At 37.1% G+C, this 18,522-nt stretch overlaps 1 protein-coding gene across 1 annotated transcript; it reads right to left on the bottom strand.

The window, feature by feature from the left end:
- Positions 1–665: 665 nt before the first annotated feature.
- Positions 666–18,360, bottom strand: Zswim2 (zinc finger SWIM-type containing 2). The gene is made up of 9 exons (XM_052725755.1): positions 18,126–18,360; positions 16,876–16,952; positions 15,039–15,079; positions 10,646–10,856; positions 9,120–9,371; positions 6,333–6,417; positions 4,846–4,955; positions 3,776–3,929; positions 666–2,819 (listed from the first exon to the last, which is right to left on the bottom strand). The coding sequence occupies exons 1-9, from the start codon at positions 18,288–18,290 to the stop codon at positions 2,010–2,012; spliced, it is 1,905 nt and encodes a 634-aa protein (XP_052581715.1). The 5' UTR covers positions 18,291–18,360; the 3' UTR covers positions 666–2,009.
- Between the last annotated feature and the right edge of the window lie 162 nt (positions 18,361–18,522).

Below are 18,522 nucleotides of genomic sequence, written 5' to 3' on the forward strand. Positions count from 1 at the left end.
CCTTCTCTGCATAGTGTCTGGCTGTGGGTCTGCACCTGCTCCCACCTGCTGCTGGAGGAAGCCTCTTTGATGACTGGACAAGGCACTGATCTATGAACACAGCAGAATATCATTAGCAATCATTTCACTGATTTTTTTTCCAGTTGTGTTTGGTTCTACCCTAGGTCTCTGGGCTATCCAGCCTTCGTCTGGTTCCTGACCATCCAGGCAGTGTAGGGCATGGACTCCCTCTCTTGCCATGGAGCTCAAGTTAAACCAACTATTATCTGGCCACTCCCACATGTTCTTCATCACCGTTGCCCCAACACATCTTGCAGGCAGGTGTATCTCTGACTCCTTTGCCTGCTCTTGGAACTCTTCTCCTCTTACTGGGTCACCTTGTCCAGCCTCGATGTGAGGGCCTTTGCCTTGTCTTATTTTGTCATGGTCTGTTGTCTTCTCTTGGAGGCCTGCTTTTTTTCTGAAGAGGAAACGAAGGGGGAGTGGGTCTGGGGGAGAGGGGAGCTGTGGGTGGGGAGCTGGAAGGAGTGGAGGGAGGGGAAACTATGGTCAGGAGGAACTGTATGAGAGAAGAATCTATCTTCAATTAAAAAAACAACAACAACAACCAAATGCCACTTTCTTTTTTTTTTAGTGCAAAATAAATGATTTTAATTCTTAGCTTTTTAATGGAAGCACAGTTGTTCATTTAAAATATTAAATACTAGTCTTCAAATGCCATTTTCAAAGAACATCTATACTTTTAGAACTGTTTGACAAAGCTATGTGTTCCATTATCATCACGACAAAAATATGGGAGGTTTCCTTCCATGGTACAGATAATAAAAATCAACAATATCATGATGTTTAAAAGTACTATTTGAGGGCTTTCAAGATTGATTAGTGGGTTAAAGCACTTGCTGACAAGTTTGATGACTTAAGCTAGATCCCTGGAACCCACATGCTGGAAGGAAAGAGCTAATTAGCATCCACAAGTTCTCCTTTGATTCCATACACATGGCATTGCGTGTGTGCATTCATACACATATACACATAAAATGAAGAGTATTATTTGAGAGGCTCGGGAGATGACTCAGTTAACACACAAGCATGAGAACCCAAGCCCGAGCGTCAGCACCTATGTTAAAAAAAAAGCTGCCTGTAGTGTTTGTAATCCCAGCACCACAAAGGCAGAATAGGAATCCCTGGGGCTTGGTGGACAGCCAAGTGCAGCTGAATCCACGAGCCTAGTCTTAGTGAGAGAGACCTGACTAAAAAGATAAAGTCGATGTCTACTGCGTTGGTTCCTGCTGTCCACATGTGAACCCTCCCTCTCAATTCTAAAGTTTCTATCAAGTATTTAAAAAACCACCAAGTCATGAAATATAAAAATAAAATAAGCATCTAAAAGTTATATTTTTTTCAGAAGCAAGGATTATTTTAAAATAGCTCAGGTTTAGAAAAGAAATAATAAAATACATATTTCTTAAAAGTAAAATGGCAAAACCACCATAAATGTGTCATTGTTTATTGCATTATGTTTCATTTCATGTGTAATAAAACTCCTTTAAGGAAACCTAATAAAAAAATCACGACTACGATCTTTGTATAGATTTGTAGTGATTGTTTGTGTAAGAAAAATGAGAAATCTATGTAGTTTCCCCAAATAATCCTGCATGCAGTGTCAGCCTCTGGCCTTTTTAGAGCAGTGACTCAAAAAAAAAGCAGAGAGAATCTGTTTCTTTCGTGAAAAGAATTAATTAGCATAAAATAAGATATGAATGCTCTATTACTTATTCACAATTTGTAACATCTTAAGTATTCTCATTAAAACATATGTTATGTAGTCTCCCATGTAACAGGGTGACTTCTATAAGCTCAGTAAGGTACTCAGAGACAGGTAGGCAAAAATGGCAATAGAATTTTTTATATACATCTGTCAAGAGTGTAAATGACTTCTTATGTTCTACAAGTAAAATATTTTGCACATTAAATATTTAAAATTTTATGATGTAATAAAAATACTTTTTTCATAGTTGAATTCCTTTCATTATTAAAGACAGAGCAGCACTTTCTGTTTGTAAAGGGGGGTGTGCAGGTCGTCTGGGTGGATGGCTGTATTTTTGTCTAACTTTCCCTGTGGGATTGTTATGTCTTTTAGACAGACTAAGTTTTGCTGTACCCCAGTTGATAGGAAGATTTAAATCTTCTGTAGGTAAGGTACTTGATCTTTTGTCTTGTTTTATGTTAGTAGCGAGAGATTTCTTTGCGTTATAGTTCACATGTTCACAACCTCTGGTTGTCTTTTGACTCTGACCAGTGTGGTAGTTTTCATAGACTTGTGGGCTTCCCCTTCCAGTAAGACAAATATTATCCTTATGAGCAAGGGAGGGAAAAAATGTTTGAGATGATATTTGCCCCAATGACCCAGTGGCTGGATCTTGCAGATGTGTGGAGAAATGTTGACCAACTTTATATCCATAGACTAATTTTCTTGAATCTGAATTATCTAATTTGACTGAGCATAGGTCATCTATTGTTAAATTCTGATAGTTGTCTGATGGACTTTGAAATGTAGCCAGTGTTTGAGAATTACACTGAGGAATGCTAGGTAAAATTCTAGTTCTATTTTGTTGTAAAACTAACCCAGTACCAGGAATAAAAAGATTTGGCTCTTGCTGCTTTGACAAACAGGTAATGTCTTTGTTTGAAGCCAACTGATGTGTTTGTCCTTCCAAGGTGGCGCCTTTCCAGATCAGAGGGTTGTATATGACTTGTCTGTCTATAGGGCATGCATTGCACTTGTAGAATAGCCAATTGTCAATACATTTCCTGTGAAACTTGAAACAAAATGTTGCAAGTTAATCAGATCTACAGTAACACAACTTACATAAAAATTTCCAGCCTAGTTGTATATTGAAACTATTGAGCAAAGAGGAAGATAATCCTAACTTATCAAGTTTAATGAAAATATTTTTGAACAAGTTCATTAATAAATATAATGCCTATACTGACTGATTTCCATTTCCACAGTAAAATGCTAAGCCCTTTATATATATTATCTTCATAACTTGGTTAGAAACTCACCATTTAAGGTATTTTTTCATGCTAATTACTTCTAATGAAAGAAAACCCTTAAAAATTAAAAAGTTATAACCAACTAGAATTGAAAAAAATGAGTCTAACAGTTATGAATGCAAAATAACACACATAGTTTTGGTTACAAAAAACACTATCAGAAAGTTGAAGTGTGACTTTAAAGCTCTACATGTTTATTTAAGCGATGTTATTTCAGGAAAAATATGATTATTAACTATGGCTGACAAGTGACATTGGACTTCAATTCTAGTGAGTCCATATGAATAATTTTCAATAGTACAATAGAACCCAAGGTTTTCTTGAGTCAGAGATAATAAGTCTAGTGAGTCCTTGTGAATAATTTTCAATTATGGCACTTTGATTTCATCTAGAGAACTATAAAACCACATGGTGCAATTCTAAGATTCTATAGGCTTTTTTTCGTGTCACATGTAATGAAAGTACATAAAAGAATGCAGCTAAAATGCCGTTTATCCTAACTAGACAATATATAAAGAAGCAAGTCTTCCTCGGTGCAAATTTGTCATGAGGGACAAGCTACATTCTCTGCAACATCTTGTCCATATGTGCTGTGGCAGTGAGAAAGCATCTCGGCACAGAGCACAAGCGAAAAATGAAAGGGGAAACCTCAACGGCCACTTCATTCATGAGAAATGGCCCTTTAGCAAAAGTAAAAGGAGAAGGACATAGCTTTTACCTTGTGAGTACATGGTAGCAGTCTTGTATATTGACCAAGACAAAATGACTTCAAACAAAGTCGACACTGGTACCCTGGAGCAAGCAGCTTGCTGTTCTTTGTAATCAGCAGGAGAGGCAGTGCCTTTACAGCGTGTTTTGGTGTGCAAAACTGACTGAATGAAGACAGATAGAGACACCTGAGTGCCCACGTGTGATAACAGATGAGGACGCAATTCAGAGCACAAATTTTCTACATACATAATACAATGGAACCCAAGGTTTTCTTGAGTCAGAGATAAGAAGTCTGTTGTACAGATCTTGAATCTAATAGAGCCGACTTCATGAAGGACACATTGTAATTTAGCCACATCAAGCAGAAATATTAATGAGATTTTTGTTTATACTTTAAATTCAATAAAAGGACAAAAATCTGAGGGTCAAAAGCTGAAATTATTTCACTTCTGAGTATATAGTTAGACATATGTTTAGAAAATACAAACTAATTTACTTGTCAACTGGTGAAGTGGACAAGAGTAAGCTCAAATATTCAAGGGTACGGACGTCAATTGGTAGATGACAATTTGTGAGAAAATTCATTGGGGGGGGGTACATGCTTACTCCAACATTCTCAGAATAACAGTGCAACTTTAAAAGTACTGGCTAACATCAAGGTATTCAGTGCTGTTAGCAAGCAATAAAACAGATAAAATGGTATTTAAAAACAATAGCACGTTTAAAGGAGATGTTTTGGATCATATTCACATAGTCTACAGAAAAGTTAACATTTTGTGTTATCTACAGATAAATGCCCACAACGGTATAAAATTATTCCTGTTTCAAAGATGAGAGAACATGCAGAGAGAAGTAAAGTTTGTATCCCCAAAGCCATCTGACAGCCTGTACTTGACCAGGACTGGATTCGAGCAGGCTGACTCAAGTCTCTTGCTCTTCCGTGGGGTGTGAAATGTTACTTGGGATACATATGCAGTTGCTCAACAAATATGGAACCAAGGAACACATATAATCCATTCAAATAAAAAATTATTCAAAGACCCTGTGACGTAAGAAGTGTAAAGCTGAGACTCTCACCCTTGCTTTTCCTGAAGAGAAGGTGTATTTTCTTCTCCCTCATTTTTAATATCTAAATATTTTACAACATCTGATTTTTTTTCTACTAATCTCCATCTTTGGTTTCTCTTCTGAAATAGGTGGAAAAATGAGTAGATGTTATTTTGAAAGCCATAAAAAATTGTTTTCTGATTAAATTATCAAGGTTGCATATTGATAATATAATATTGTAAAATGCTCATTATAAGAATATCTACTTTACCACATTAAAATTATAAATTACTAGTCTATCTCCTGTCCTACTGTGAGGCTACTAGAATGACTTTTATGTGTATGAGTGCTTTGCCTACACGTATTTCTGTGTGCCACATACATGCCTGGTATCTATGGAGGACAGAGCAGGACACTGGATCCCTTGGAACTGGAGTTACAGGAATGTTCTGAGTCACCGTATGGGTCCTCCAGAAGAGCAGCAAGTATTCAGATCTTAACCACTAAAAAATCTCTCTCGTCTTTTATTTTATAAGTTCTGAGGCAGGATTTCCTAAATTGTGCAGGCTGGCTTCAAATTTGTAATACCCAGCCTTCTGAGTAGCTAGGATTATAAGCATGTACTACCATGCCCAACATTACTACTGCTCCTCTTCCTATTTTCCTTATTTTATCTAGTGTTCTCTCTATCTCTGTCTCCCCATCTCTCTCCCTCTCTCCTTCTCCTTTTCTCTCCTTCCAACCCCCAACCCTGCCCCCTGCCATGCATGTACATGCAATGGCACTTGCATTGAAGACAGGCATTAAATTGCAGGAAGAGATCCTCTCTGTCTACCATGTAGGTCCCAGGGATTAAACTTGAATCACTAGGCTTGACAGCAAATACCTTTACCCACTGAGATATTTTGCAGGCTTGCCCAGTTCTTCTTAATATAAAAAATATCAATTATAATCACAGGTGTTCTATTTTATGGTAAGAAAAAGGTAGCATTATTCAGCATCAGGATATATATATGCTATATCATGCTAGGTTTCACTAAGTAGTTCAGACTAGCCTCAAACATATGACTGTCCTGCCTTAGCCTCCTGAATGCTGAGATGAAGGTCTGTGCAATCACACCTGACTTCCGGAGATGCTTTTAAAATGTATAGTTCAAAGGATGCCTGGAAGTTCTATGTATTATTATTGTGGGCATGAGAAATTTTAATTGACAATCATAATGGTTATCAGAAATGTTATGATAAGCCTGCCCACAGACTGGGGGTTCTATAATTCATTTTCAGGCTGAGGGCTACAGTGCCTTGTTCTTAAGGTTTCTTTGTGAAGGTTTCTTGTTATTTTATAAAGCATCAGTACAAAAATTGGTTGTTTTGTGCACACAAGAGAATTCTAAAAGCAATTTTTAAATTAAAAGTCAATTAGTTCATTCCAGAGTGTCATGTACTTTTCGTGCTCCTAGATTTACTGATCTTTACAGCACGACAAATGCCACATTCAGTTTAAGTGCGCACCTTACCTCACGAAATGCGAAAGTGTGGGCAAGATGGCAGCAGCTGTCGAAGCATTCTTGGCATAAGTGATACTCCACACACTCAGTGCACCTGAAATACAGCACATCAGAACACGAGAGAGAAAACCCCAGTCATTGCCATGGTGTTGACTCATCTTCCTGTGAATGATCCACACATGGCAAAATCCACTCTGGTTACACTGTAAGTTCATTTCCTATTGCTTCTGTAGGACTGTCTATAAGTTTGTTAGCTTAAATAACACTCATTTATTATCAGACAGTTCTGTAGAATGGAAGTTTGCTGAGTCTCAAAAGAATAAAAATAAGGTGCTGGGCTGGCTGTGTCACTTTCTGAAGCTTCGGAGGAGCATTGTTTCCTTGGCTGTACCACATTCTAAAGGCGGCTTACACTTCCTAGCTTGTGGTCCTGACTCCATTTTTTATGTAATTAATGGCACTGTCTGCCATTCTTCCATAGCCATATTTCCTTGTCACTTTCTGTGCTCTCTTCAACTTTCAAGAGCCCTTGTGATTATATTGGGCTTATCCAGGTTGGAGTCATCTTATTTAAAGGTTAATTAATAAGAAACGTTAACTATGTTGCAACTTTAATTCCCCCTAAAATGTAGCCAGACATTCAAATTCTGTGATAAGCCTGTGGATACGCTTGGAGACTTACTATTTTGCCTCCTCCAAGTCCTTTCTATGATACTTTTCCAGATCAATTTAGGCCCCACTGATTTCTTTCTCTAGCGTTCCGTGGGACCTAAGCTCATAAACCTATGATTTGTCATATGTCAATGCAGCATTGACTTCCAGTTGTTTCATGAAGGATAGGGTTACATTTAGCAGGAATCTTTGACCACAGAATCATATTCTTTTTTCCTCCCCACAAAAAGATAAATGTATGAAGTCTCAACAAAAGCTATTAACATAATTTTAAAATGTAGTTTTTCACAGAAGCCCATTTTCAAGCTTATACTATTAGCAAAAATTTTACCACATAGGATTTCAGTTTACTTGCTACAAAATTCACCAAATAAATATTGTGGGCATTAGCCAAACAGGTTTATTTTTAAATTCAATTTTTCTAATGTTTAGAAAGCTATTTCCCTGAGAAATAAGAAAAATATGTCCTCAGATGTTTCAGAAGACCCAAGTATTAATTTATTTATTGTTACTACTCATATGTATAGTTCCTTAGTAATTAATATCACAAGCCAGCAATGCTGCAGTTCTCTTGATACATCAGAGTAGGCTGGGATAAAAACTTAAGAACTCTGCACTTCAACATACTTCCAATGTTTTACGAACTAGCCTAAAAGATGAGTCAGCTGCATCATGACACACTGATGGGGAGGCAACTATTGCTTATATTTCACAGAATTAGCTTTTTGGATTGTCTGAAACCTTTGATTACTTGAACAAAGAGTGGAAGATGGAGTCACACGTGTCACACATGCAGCTTTTATTTGTAATCGAAGAATAAGTTGTTACTAGTAGTTGTTAGCCAAATCCATGGACAAGTCATGAGAAGCCATCCTCAGATGAGACTGAGCGTGGAGCAGGGAAGCATGATACAGAGTTACCTTAGCTGTTTCTGAAAGGACAGTCCACCAGGGCAGAAAACAGACAACACCCTGCAGAGGAGTTGACCACCCTCCACAAATCCACGACAGCAGTGTTTGACCATCTCTCATAGAATCAGCTGAGCCACACATTAACCCTTTGAGGGACACCCGAGTACACGGGCCAGGAATTTCCTGCTTTGTCCCATGGCTGCTCTTCACAGCCTTCTCTCTCACATTCGGTATTTGGTCCCTAACTGTTCCAGTTCACTTTTCGTGAAAATGATGGAACTGTCCACACAACAAACAGCTGCCAAAGACCAACATTCTGGAGCTAGCCCACCTCATGCTAAATGTCTGTACAAGTTCTGTCCTCCTCTTGCTCAAGTTAGATGGCTCTCTGGGGCCCTCTCAGGACAGCCATTTTCCCATACTGATGTCCATTCAAATGATTAATTTCCTTCTGTGTCGCATAGAAAACAGGATTAAAATTGAAGAAAAAAAGGTATAAAGTACTATTGGTATGAAAAAAAAAACCATTCTGGTTTTATCGGAAAGTTAAAAAAATATTTAATTTGGCTCAACATAGTAAGTACATTGATATATTTCAGAAAAATTGTAATGAAGATTGAAACAAAACATTTTAAAAAAAATATATAACTTAAAATGTTGTTCAAGAAAACATAGTTACCAAGGCATAGCAGTTGTGTAGTAGTGGCAATTATAGGAAGGTTTGGGGGTTGTACATAAAAGAGTCAAACTTTTTTCTCTACTAATAGCATTGCTTTTGTTATCACTGAGGTAAATATGAATGGAAACAAAGCCAATACTCAAAGTAGATGGTACACAGTCTGTAATTTGTGGCAGGTGGAAATGGATGAAAAATTCAGCCAATCTAATCAATTACTATTCTATTACTATTAGGAGACTTTGGCAATGACCCCCCCTCATCCATAGTCCATAGTATTATAGGACGTGAGATATCTAACAGGACCCTGAACATGGAAACTCAGCTGGGCCAAAGACATGAGAATAATGTTGGAGCTTCCAGATGCTGCTTCACCGTCAACCCATATGAGAATGCAAAGCCAATGCTCCTGCGAAAGTGAGGGAAGAAAAATGAAGTCCCAAACCAGCTGTCATTGCACAAGGCAAATATGGAGGAGAGAAAGGGGGGCAGCTTAAAGACGCTCTAACGCTGATTATGACTCCGCTGGGGACTTACCTGTAGCACTTCCCCTCGATGGGTAGCTGTCTGCAGTTATTACAGGGAATTCCCAGGTGTCTGTCTGGTCGTTCTTTCTCAGACATAGTCATCAGTTTGTTAGAGTTTTTGAATTCCTCCAAGATAACTTTTAGCGGTGCAAACTCTTCCCTGCACAGCGGGCATTTTAACATGGAGCTGCTCAACACCATGTCTTGATAACTAGCTAAGATCTTCATGCATTTTATATGAACGTTATTGCCGCAGCCAAATCTATCAGAAATAAAAATTCAAGTTTATCACTCATTGTATGTATTTGTTAGAAACACTCATTTAAATTAAAAGTCTCTCTGGGACCATCTTTTTTCCTTATAAAAATGTACTTTGGACTGATTTATAGATACAGCTGGATTACAAAGAGACAAAAATATAATTTGTCATCTTTATCAGAATTCCAAATATAAGATTTTTCCCATTTAAAGGGAATGGTAAAAAGTTTTACATCATAAAATGACGTTTCATTCATAAGGCCAGAGTGAGAGCAGCCTCCACACAAAGGAAAATTAAAGCTGCAATTTTAAATAGAGGGTGGCGTCCTACTCTCCTTCTCTCTTTCTTGCCTTTTTTTGAGAAATCATGTAGCACCTTAAACACTTGAGCAACCTCAGCTGGGAGAAATTATGTTGGGGAACTAGTGAGTAGTTTTTCAATATTCAATGGAAGCAACCACGTGGAAACGTGCAAAATAGGTGTAAACTATTTGGCAAGCACGCAAGAGAAAAAATGAAAAGTTTTCCAGTAGCCAATGGCTGCTTCAATTCTTAAAGTCCAACTTCAGAGTGTCATGGAAAATAGCGTGAGTGACATTCTCTCAGTAAAGACTTTACTAAGTAAAAATTTGAACAATTTAAGTTAGAAGACAGAATTTCTTAAAATTTGAAAAGAACATTTACAACTTCAATATAAAATAATATTTACACTCGGAAAATATTGTTGCAGTCATATATCATTCCCCTCCCCTCTATAAAGAAAAAAACAGGGGCTGGTGAGAAGGCCACGTGAGTAAAGGTACTTGGCGCCCAGTGACCTGAGTTCACACTGATCCCTGGAACACACAAGGGGGAAGGAGAAAAGAAATGTTTGCAAGTTGTCCTCTGACCTACAAACATGCCAAGGCATGTATGTGTCCCTACCTCCCCCAATCAATCAATCAGTCAGTCAATCAATCAATCAATCAATGTAAAATAAACCTTTAAGGGCTTTTTAAAAAACCAGAAAAGTCTTCCTACTCTTCATTACTTAGAGCAAAGGGATGCATAAATGTGGAGTGATACTTTTAATTTTCACCCTTAAGACACAGCCTAGAAATATTTAGAGCAGTACGTCTCATGAGACACATATTAGGAAACAAAAGAACACAAAGGAAATAGGAATTAGACACAGAGGAAGCTTTATTTTGTCTCTCAAGGAAACTCATAATGTAACTTCCTATGAATATTAGACTAGAATTTTCCTAAGACTGTAGAATTCAAAGATCAATCCATCACCTGCAGAAGGTGACGGGGAGTTTTTTCTCCAACAGCACCTCTTGACAAATGGGGCAGATGTCCTCTGCACTGATGTCCTTCTGTTTAAGGCAACCATCTTCTTCCACACGTGCGTTCTCACCACTTGCTCCAAGCTGGGGAGTTTGAACCTGATGGATCCCCCGTAGCAAGTTATTTATTTCTCCTTCCACAAGACCCAACTGGAAAGCAGCTAGTGAAAAATATCAAAGCCTTAGAATTTGGTGGCAAGAAAGGAAACACAAAGATGTAATAGCAGAGTGAGTCATATTTTTTTTTTCAAATGCAGGAAAGATAGTACTAGTTGGATTATCAGGGTCACACTGACCACTTCTTTGTGTTCTGTTTGGAAGAAAAATGGTTAGAAAAGAGTAATTTATTGCCTCCCCCACTTAGTTCTCAAAATAGTCCAGGATGTATCACAGGCTTGAGATGTGACAATGGTAACCCTGGTTTTGACATCATGGTGACATTTTGGTCTTTTCATGTACCTGTAAACAAATACCTCATCAATATACAAGAGTATTAAAATAAGGGCCGGGGAAATGACTCATTAGTTAAGAGCACATATTACATTTGCAGAGGACAGAGGTTCAGTTCCCAGACCCTTGCAATTACAGCTCCAGGGATTCCAATATTCTCTTTTGGCCTTGGTGAACACTCCCCACCCCCCACCCCCACAGGGTACACACACAGAGACACAAACACATACACGTTTAAATGCATTAAAATGAACATTAGTGAGAATACAGAAAAGGAAAACAGGAGCATGTGAGTAGGTATGTTTGGCTGTTTGTTAAGTGAGCGGATAATACAGAGGTAGATTAGTTGTGCCTGTTTTCCTGTTTTAGTTTTGTATCCATAGAAAAGAGTGCTTTGGTTATCAAGTTCATGTCAGATGTGGACAGTATTCTGTAGGACAGCCCATTAGGCTCTGCTCTGCCTGTACCCTACAGGTGTACATTCTTGAGTTAGGAATTTTCTCCACCCTGCTGTTCTTACAATCCACTGTGTTGCTGATTGTATATAGTTTTAATCTTGGAACCCGAGATTCCTTCTCCCCGTCTGTGGGTCCTTCCCCTGCTTGCCCCCTATCCCTAACAAAGCACAATTTAAACTCCAGTTGTTAGTCCCCTCCGAGTTCTGTTTATTTTGTATACTTTGAATACATGTAAGTTAAATATTCTGTGCAGGAACGTGAAAGCTCTGTTTTCCTGGAAAGATTCCTCTCCAATTAAACACCAAAAAAGGAACAGAAAAAAATATGATATTTTTGTTTCAATAAAGAAACCTCGTTTCTTATCTGAGGTGTCGTGGCAGGTGCAGGTGGTCTGTGGGAGGAAATCAACTTTAATTACCCAGGACTTGGAGGAGGGTTGTTTGTCATAGAGAAACAACAACATCTGCTTTCCTTTAAAAAAAAGAAGAATTTCACAGAAGCAGCTGCCCAGGAATTGTTCTGTGTGGTATAACACATATTAGAAAATAACAGAAACACTTGCGATCATATGGAAAAAGTAATGTGGGAGACCAACAAGAATATTCTGCAAGATAAGAACAGGAGGCTAGCCTTGTTGACCAACCTCAATTTATTACACAAATAAAATATCACTTATTTAATGTTCCTGTGGTCTTGTGAGCATGAGGCCAATAGAGCGTTTGCATATTTATGAAGTTTTATTTAGTGTGTGCTCCTCCCTTATTTTTAACTCTCTTCTTTTCCGACTCTAATGAAATTTGCGAGGCTATCACCCATCTCCATTTGCTATTTGGACTTCTCTATGTATAAATTATCCTTTGACTGATTATTGGAATGAAACTGAAAATTCTTTCAAAACATTTCAGAGATTACACTTCTTTTGCAAATGTGCTCCTTATGTTTTCTCCGTGGCTTTATTAATTTTTTTAAACATATGGTTTCTTTGTGCTGTTAAAACTCTTTCTTTTTTCTTTTCATATGTGTGCATTGTTTCAATCCTTTCAAAGTTATCTTTTTTTAAATAATGGCAATAGTCTTTCAAATTTCTTTTGCTGGCTCTTCTATTGTTTTTGTTATTATGGAATCCACATGTGGTTGTGTTGGTGCAGGTTGGAGGACACTGTTTGGCTTGAATTAAACATCTCTGTATCACCACACAGTTGCCTCAGTAAATTGAGAGAAAACTCTTTCATCCTTCTTTCAAGTGAATTAAACCAAGAATAAGGCAGAGATATTAAATGAAATCTATTAAATAAATAATAATAAATGTAAGTGTAAATTTTCTATATTTAAAAAGCTATTTGGAGGCATTTTTGGATTTTCTGTATAGCATTGTTTGACATGTGGTTGAGTGAAAACAATTCTCCTGCGTAATTTAGTAGTCATGAATAATTGGCTAGGAATTTGCATCTGCCGTTCTTTTCATTTTGCATGACTTAGCCTGTTTGTCTAAAATCACAGTAATATTAACATGTCAAAATGTTTCTATGTATCTTTATTTTTATTAGAGACTTAAATATGTAGTTAGTATCTTTAAGTTCTATTAAACAGGAACCTAAAAACACAGAAAAATATTGATACACTTCTGAACTCGATGTAAATCAGTAAAAAGTGCTTAAAAGAGCAATTTGCAGGAGAAGCAAACAAAAGTTTTAACATGTCTATTAAAATAATGATCTGTTAGGCTAGAAAGATCAAAACAAGAAAGCTTCATCTAAAAGACTATAAAAAGTAAAAATGAAATAAATTTTGAATAATAGGAGGTTCATTTTGATATACCATATTCAGTGGAACATTAGTCATTTGGTGAATTTATGACAAATACATAGACTTGAAGATAGGAAGTGAGAGAAATTGTGTGGGAAAAGCAGAATACAGAATTCCAACAAAACAGGTTTCTGTATATATAAATGTGTATGTTTATATGCACATATATAAAATCATAAAAGCAACATAGAAAATAAAGTTCCATATATTCTATGGTGGTAATTTGAAAGTTTTAATGTGTTTTTTATTTATCTATAAACAATTTAATAGAATGACAGATGATTTTGTACATCATTGCATTAAAAAAACCACTAGATGATATATTTAAGTTTGATTAGGAATATACTTTTGGGAGAAACAGGTTCAATGTTCAAAATATTTCTTTCATTAGGAAGAATAAAATTTCAGTTAATATATAGTCAATCTAAATAATTTTATACTTCCTGAATTGATAGTTAGAAAAACAATGGCTTCTGCCTTTAAGAAATGAAAAAAAAACCCCACAAGAATTATTAGAATGATCCATATATAAATGCTGTTTATTTCTGTTCTTCAACTGAAATATAGAAGCTTGTGAAATGACAAGGAAAAACAGTATGAAGAATTGCAAGAATGAGACTTTTGTAGGGAGTCAAACATTTAATGTGGAAATAGAAAAGAAAATATGTATGAGATCATGCAAGAAAGAATTTGAAGGAGGCGCAAAGGGCACGCTGTGAAAACAGAGAAGCTGTAGAGATGAGGAATAAGGGCTTACGGTGGTTGAACTATGGTACAAATTCCACAGATAGGAACACTTAGAAATAGGTAGGGTGTAGAATAAACAGGATCTGCAGAATGACTAGACATGGAAGAGTAAAGACTTGCGTGATTTCTAGGTTTAGAGAGGAAATAGAAGGGGAAGTCAGTACGTGTGGTGGTTTGAAGAAGAATATATTTGAATATATTTGAATGCTTAATCACCAGATAGTCCTCCTGAGTGTTGGGATTAAAGGAGGGCACCATCATGTCTGGTTTAGCCAAAGTAGTTTTAAATGCAATTATGTGTCATGGTAATACTGGTACCTGAAAATTTTTATTTGTTCTATACAAAATTTGTATATTAAACCACTATGAATCTTTGCTTAGGACAAAGTAAATTATTTTCCTCCAAATAATGCCATTGTTTCATCTCTGCTTTTCTAATTTAAATTTTGAGCAAACTTTCAAGGGAGCATTTGTTATTCCATGTTAGTTTTTATATACTTTCTTTATTAATATGGGCATGCACCTTCAGTTGAGCAAGCACCACATTGTACGTGTGACATTCAGAGGACATTTCAGGAGTCCTGTCTTTCCTTCCAACATGTGGGTTCAGGGACTCCAGGTCCTTGGGCTTGTGCTGCAAGGAATTCCACCCGCTGAGCCATCTCCACGGTCCTCATCCCCGTTTTTATTAAGGATTTGAGTTTGAATGTAATATGTAAAACTAGCATTTTTATTTAAGAAGAACCTGTTTGGGGAGAGATAGTTTCCAGGTTCTTTAGGAAAATAGGCATTTGAGTTTAGAATATGTTTAAATAGAAAGTTCTTATTTTTTGTTAATTTCAAATTAGTACAAGATTAGAAAATAAAAAGCTAGAAACTTACATTCATGGTCCCTGGGAAGCTTGAATTTTTTCAACAACACCCTAATATTCACAAGTAGAAAAAAATTAAAACATTAACTTTGATACAATCTCAAGACACTTTGTTTAAACATGTAGACTATAAAGAGAATTATTTGACTTGAAATGCAAAAAATGTTATGAATAAAGTTCAACTTAATTTTATGTTAATCATAGTTGTGTTTTAAAATAAGTTGATATTGAAATTGACAAGCAAATTATGTCTGTGCTAACGAGTTTGATCAGAGAGAGTGCATTGATTTCTTAAGACACAGTCCTTCCAAGGATAGTGAAGAAGTCCAGTTATTCACAATACTTTCTTTAATTACCTTGCAAGTGAGTGACAATTAATTGTTTTTCTATGTCTACCATTTTAGTGTACAATAGAAAACTTTCAATTCTCACTAAAACTGTGACTTTTAAAGAGGGAGGAAATATATACTTTAATTAATGCATCAGTTAATTACATTAACATTAATATACACTATATACTTGGATAATATTTGCATTTAGTTTATGGTTAAAATAAAACAATGACCATACCGTGCCTTGTCATAAAATAATATTGGAGACGCCTATTGTAAATGTTATAGTGATACACTACATTTGAAAGGACAATATCTTTATCTTTCTCTCAGATACAGCCAATATAACCTATGTTAGCAGAGATTTAATAAAAGTGACCAAAATGGAACAGTCTCAAACCTGGTAAGTCAAGGCCTTAGAAAGCAAGATACACAGGTATGTGCTATCATGACTGGTTATAAATTATAAGAATGTATCTACTGGGGCTGCAAAGAATACAAGGGCTCAAGTGGTTAAGAGCCTTTGTTCTTTCAGAAGACCTGGGTTCAATTCTCCACACCCACATGAAAGTTCACAACCATCTGTAACTTCAGTTCCACGGGATCCAACATCCTCTTTTGACCTCTGTTGGCACCAGGCACTCACATGGTGCATACACATACAAACAGGCAGGCAGGCACACACACACACACACACACACACACACACACACACACACACACGATAAAATACATCTAAAATTTTGAAAATAATTTTAAAGAGGTATATTTACTGATTTGTTGGTGTGAGTATAGGAAGGCGAAGCAAACTTAAGTTGGGCCTACTAAATGCTGAGACTGTCTTCCATGTATGGAAGATAATTACCCAATACATAGGTTTCCCTAACACTGTAGAAGTTTCAGATTTGAGAAGCGACCTTCAGTTAAGAGTCCTCATTTTTATCTCAAAATATTTATATTGAAAGTGAAAAATGTCTCAAACCGGAAATATAGAAAGCAACATGATTTTCATGATAGTGTATTTCAGGAGACAGGAAGTTGTTGAAGAAAGTAATGTCTCAAGAGTAACCACAGATTTGATCATTAGATTTTACATTTGTGCACATGCTATGTGTCAATATTTTTCTACTTTATATTATTAAACTTTTTCTATTGATTTACTCACTTTTCAGACTGAATTGGAATACTTGGAATATTAAGAAATACATTGGTAATGTGTGGCTGTTTTAACTTTTGTTTTTTTTTTTTTTGGTTTTTCGAGACAGGGTTTCTCTGTGTAGCTTTGCGCCTTTCCTGGAACTCACTCTGTAGACCAGGCTGGCCTCGAACTCACAGAGATCCGCCTGCCTCTGCCTCCCGAGTGCTGGGATTAAAGGCGTGCGCCACCACCGCCCGGCCCGGCTGTTTTAACTTTTAATCCCCCAATACCAAACTTCTTTATTCTTGCTATACTCAAACCATGAAAAATGGTAAGATGTGTTTCTTTGTGGAAGATCATTGCTAAGTCTCACTCACCAGCATATATGCTTACACAGTTCCCCACTCTTCAGAAATGTAGGGCAGTTGCATTCATGAGGGTTTCCTAGCAAAACCTTTAAAAGAAAAGTAAGACAGAAAAAAAAATCCCAGTTAATTTTTAGAGTTAGGATAAAACTAAGTTGATAAAATAACTTTATTTTATCTAAAAATATAATTTAGATCTAAAAAGATCTAAAGCATTAATTTAGTGACTCTGAACTGGATCTGTGATTGACTGGGACTTTCTGAGGAATATCCTTTCTAGACTTTCTAGGCTGAGTTTCCACTTCTGTATTCTTTGCCTTGGTCAACAACTATCGCTATGAATCAACACATTTTTTTAAAGGTCATCTGTACTCAGATGGAATTAAATCTAAAATTAAAAGCTTTCACCCCAAACCATTACATTTTTAAGGTATAGAGTTAAAGGCATTTGTCTTTTGTAAGACGGTTTGCTCACTCTGAATTTGGGGGTGGGCATCTGAGCTACTTTCATTAGAGAGGATTCGACTTATTCAAGACTATATAATCTGAAGTTGTTCCTTAAACTCAATAAATTGTGTGATCAGCAAAGTAAGAAAGCATGCTTTGGACAAAGTACAGAGTGATAAACTGTATCCAGTACTCAACTACGAGGCAATAAGTTTCAATTTCTAAAGCAACTGAAAAGTGTTCAGTAGCTCATCTTTGACAGACAAGAGGACATGTAAATATGAAACATCTGTTCTCTTTCAGAAAAATGAAATGGAACTCTTATTCACTCACAAATTTTCAAAGTATCAACATTCAAACTACCCTTTAGTGAGCTGTTATAGTTTTAAAAGCCAGTAAAAAGAAAATGAGCATAGTTAGAAAGCATTACAGAGAACCTGATTTTAAGAAGCAAACTTTTAGAAGATAGTAGGATTTTCATTTGATTTACAGGGCTGGTGACCACTAACAAGGCATCCAGAAATACACGTACCACAAGCCAAATACTCCTATAACCCTCTCTTAGATTTGTTTCTTACAGGAGTTGGACGCAGTTCAAGTTCCTAACTATCAAGGAAGAACCTTTTCTGGTAAACACCCTCTCCTTTTATAACTTGCATATTTTTAAACTCTAGGGAGCATTTGTGGGGATGCGTCCTTGGGTGAGGCCCCTGTGTGTGCAGGGTTGCGGAAGTTGGCTTAGGTCACCTCCCCTGTACCCCTCCCCTCCTCCCTGTCCCCAAATTCCCAAGGAAGATTGGTAGTGCCATCCTTACTCGGAAATTCCCCTTTTCTGGCTCCTCCTCTCTCAGAAGAAAGCCGGTAGGGCCGATCTGTCGCAGGAGATAGATGCTGCTACTCAGCGCCTGGTCTTGCTGCCAGCTAAGGCTATCATTCAAGTGTCTTCGCCTTTCTGAGGCTTTATTGCCTCCCCGAAGCATCCCCAGCGGCCGAGGCGCCACTGAGCTAGGCTTTCTGAAGCGCCTTGGGTCTCTATGGCAACAGCGTGCAGCGCGGTTGTCTTGGCGATGGTAGCTCTGTCCTAGGCGCTCCAGTGTGCCTTGCTATAGTTGGGGCGGGAGAGATTTCCGAAGTCTACCTGCAGACTTTCAAAACCCGGGGCCACAGGCACAGGGGCAAACTCCTACTCTTGTTGCTGATTTGCTCACAGGC

Source organism: Peromyscus californicus, unplaced genomic scaffold (assembly GCF_007827085.1).
Source record: "Peromyscus californicus insignis strain IS unplaced genomic scaffold, ASM782708v3 Scaffold_7__1_contigs__length_154581171, whole genome shotgun sequence".
In the NCBI taxonomy this organism is placed as follows: domain Eukaryota; kingdom Metazoa; phylum Chordata; class Mammalia; order Rodentia; family Cricetidae; genus Peromyscus; species Peromyscus californicus.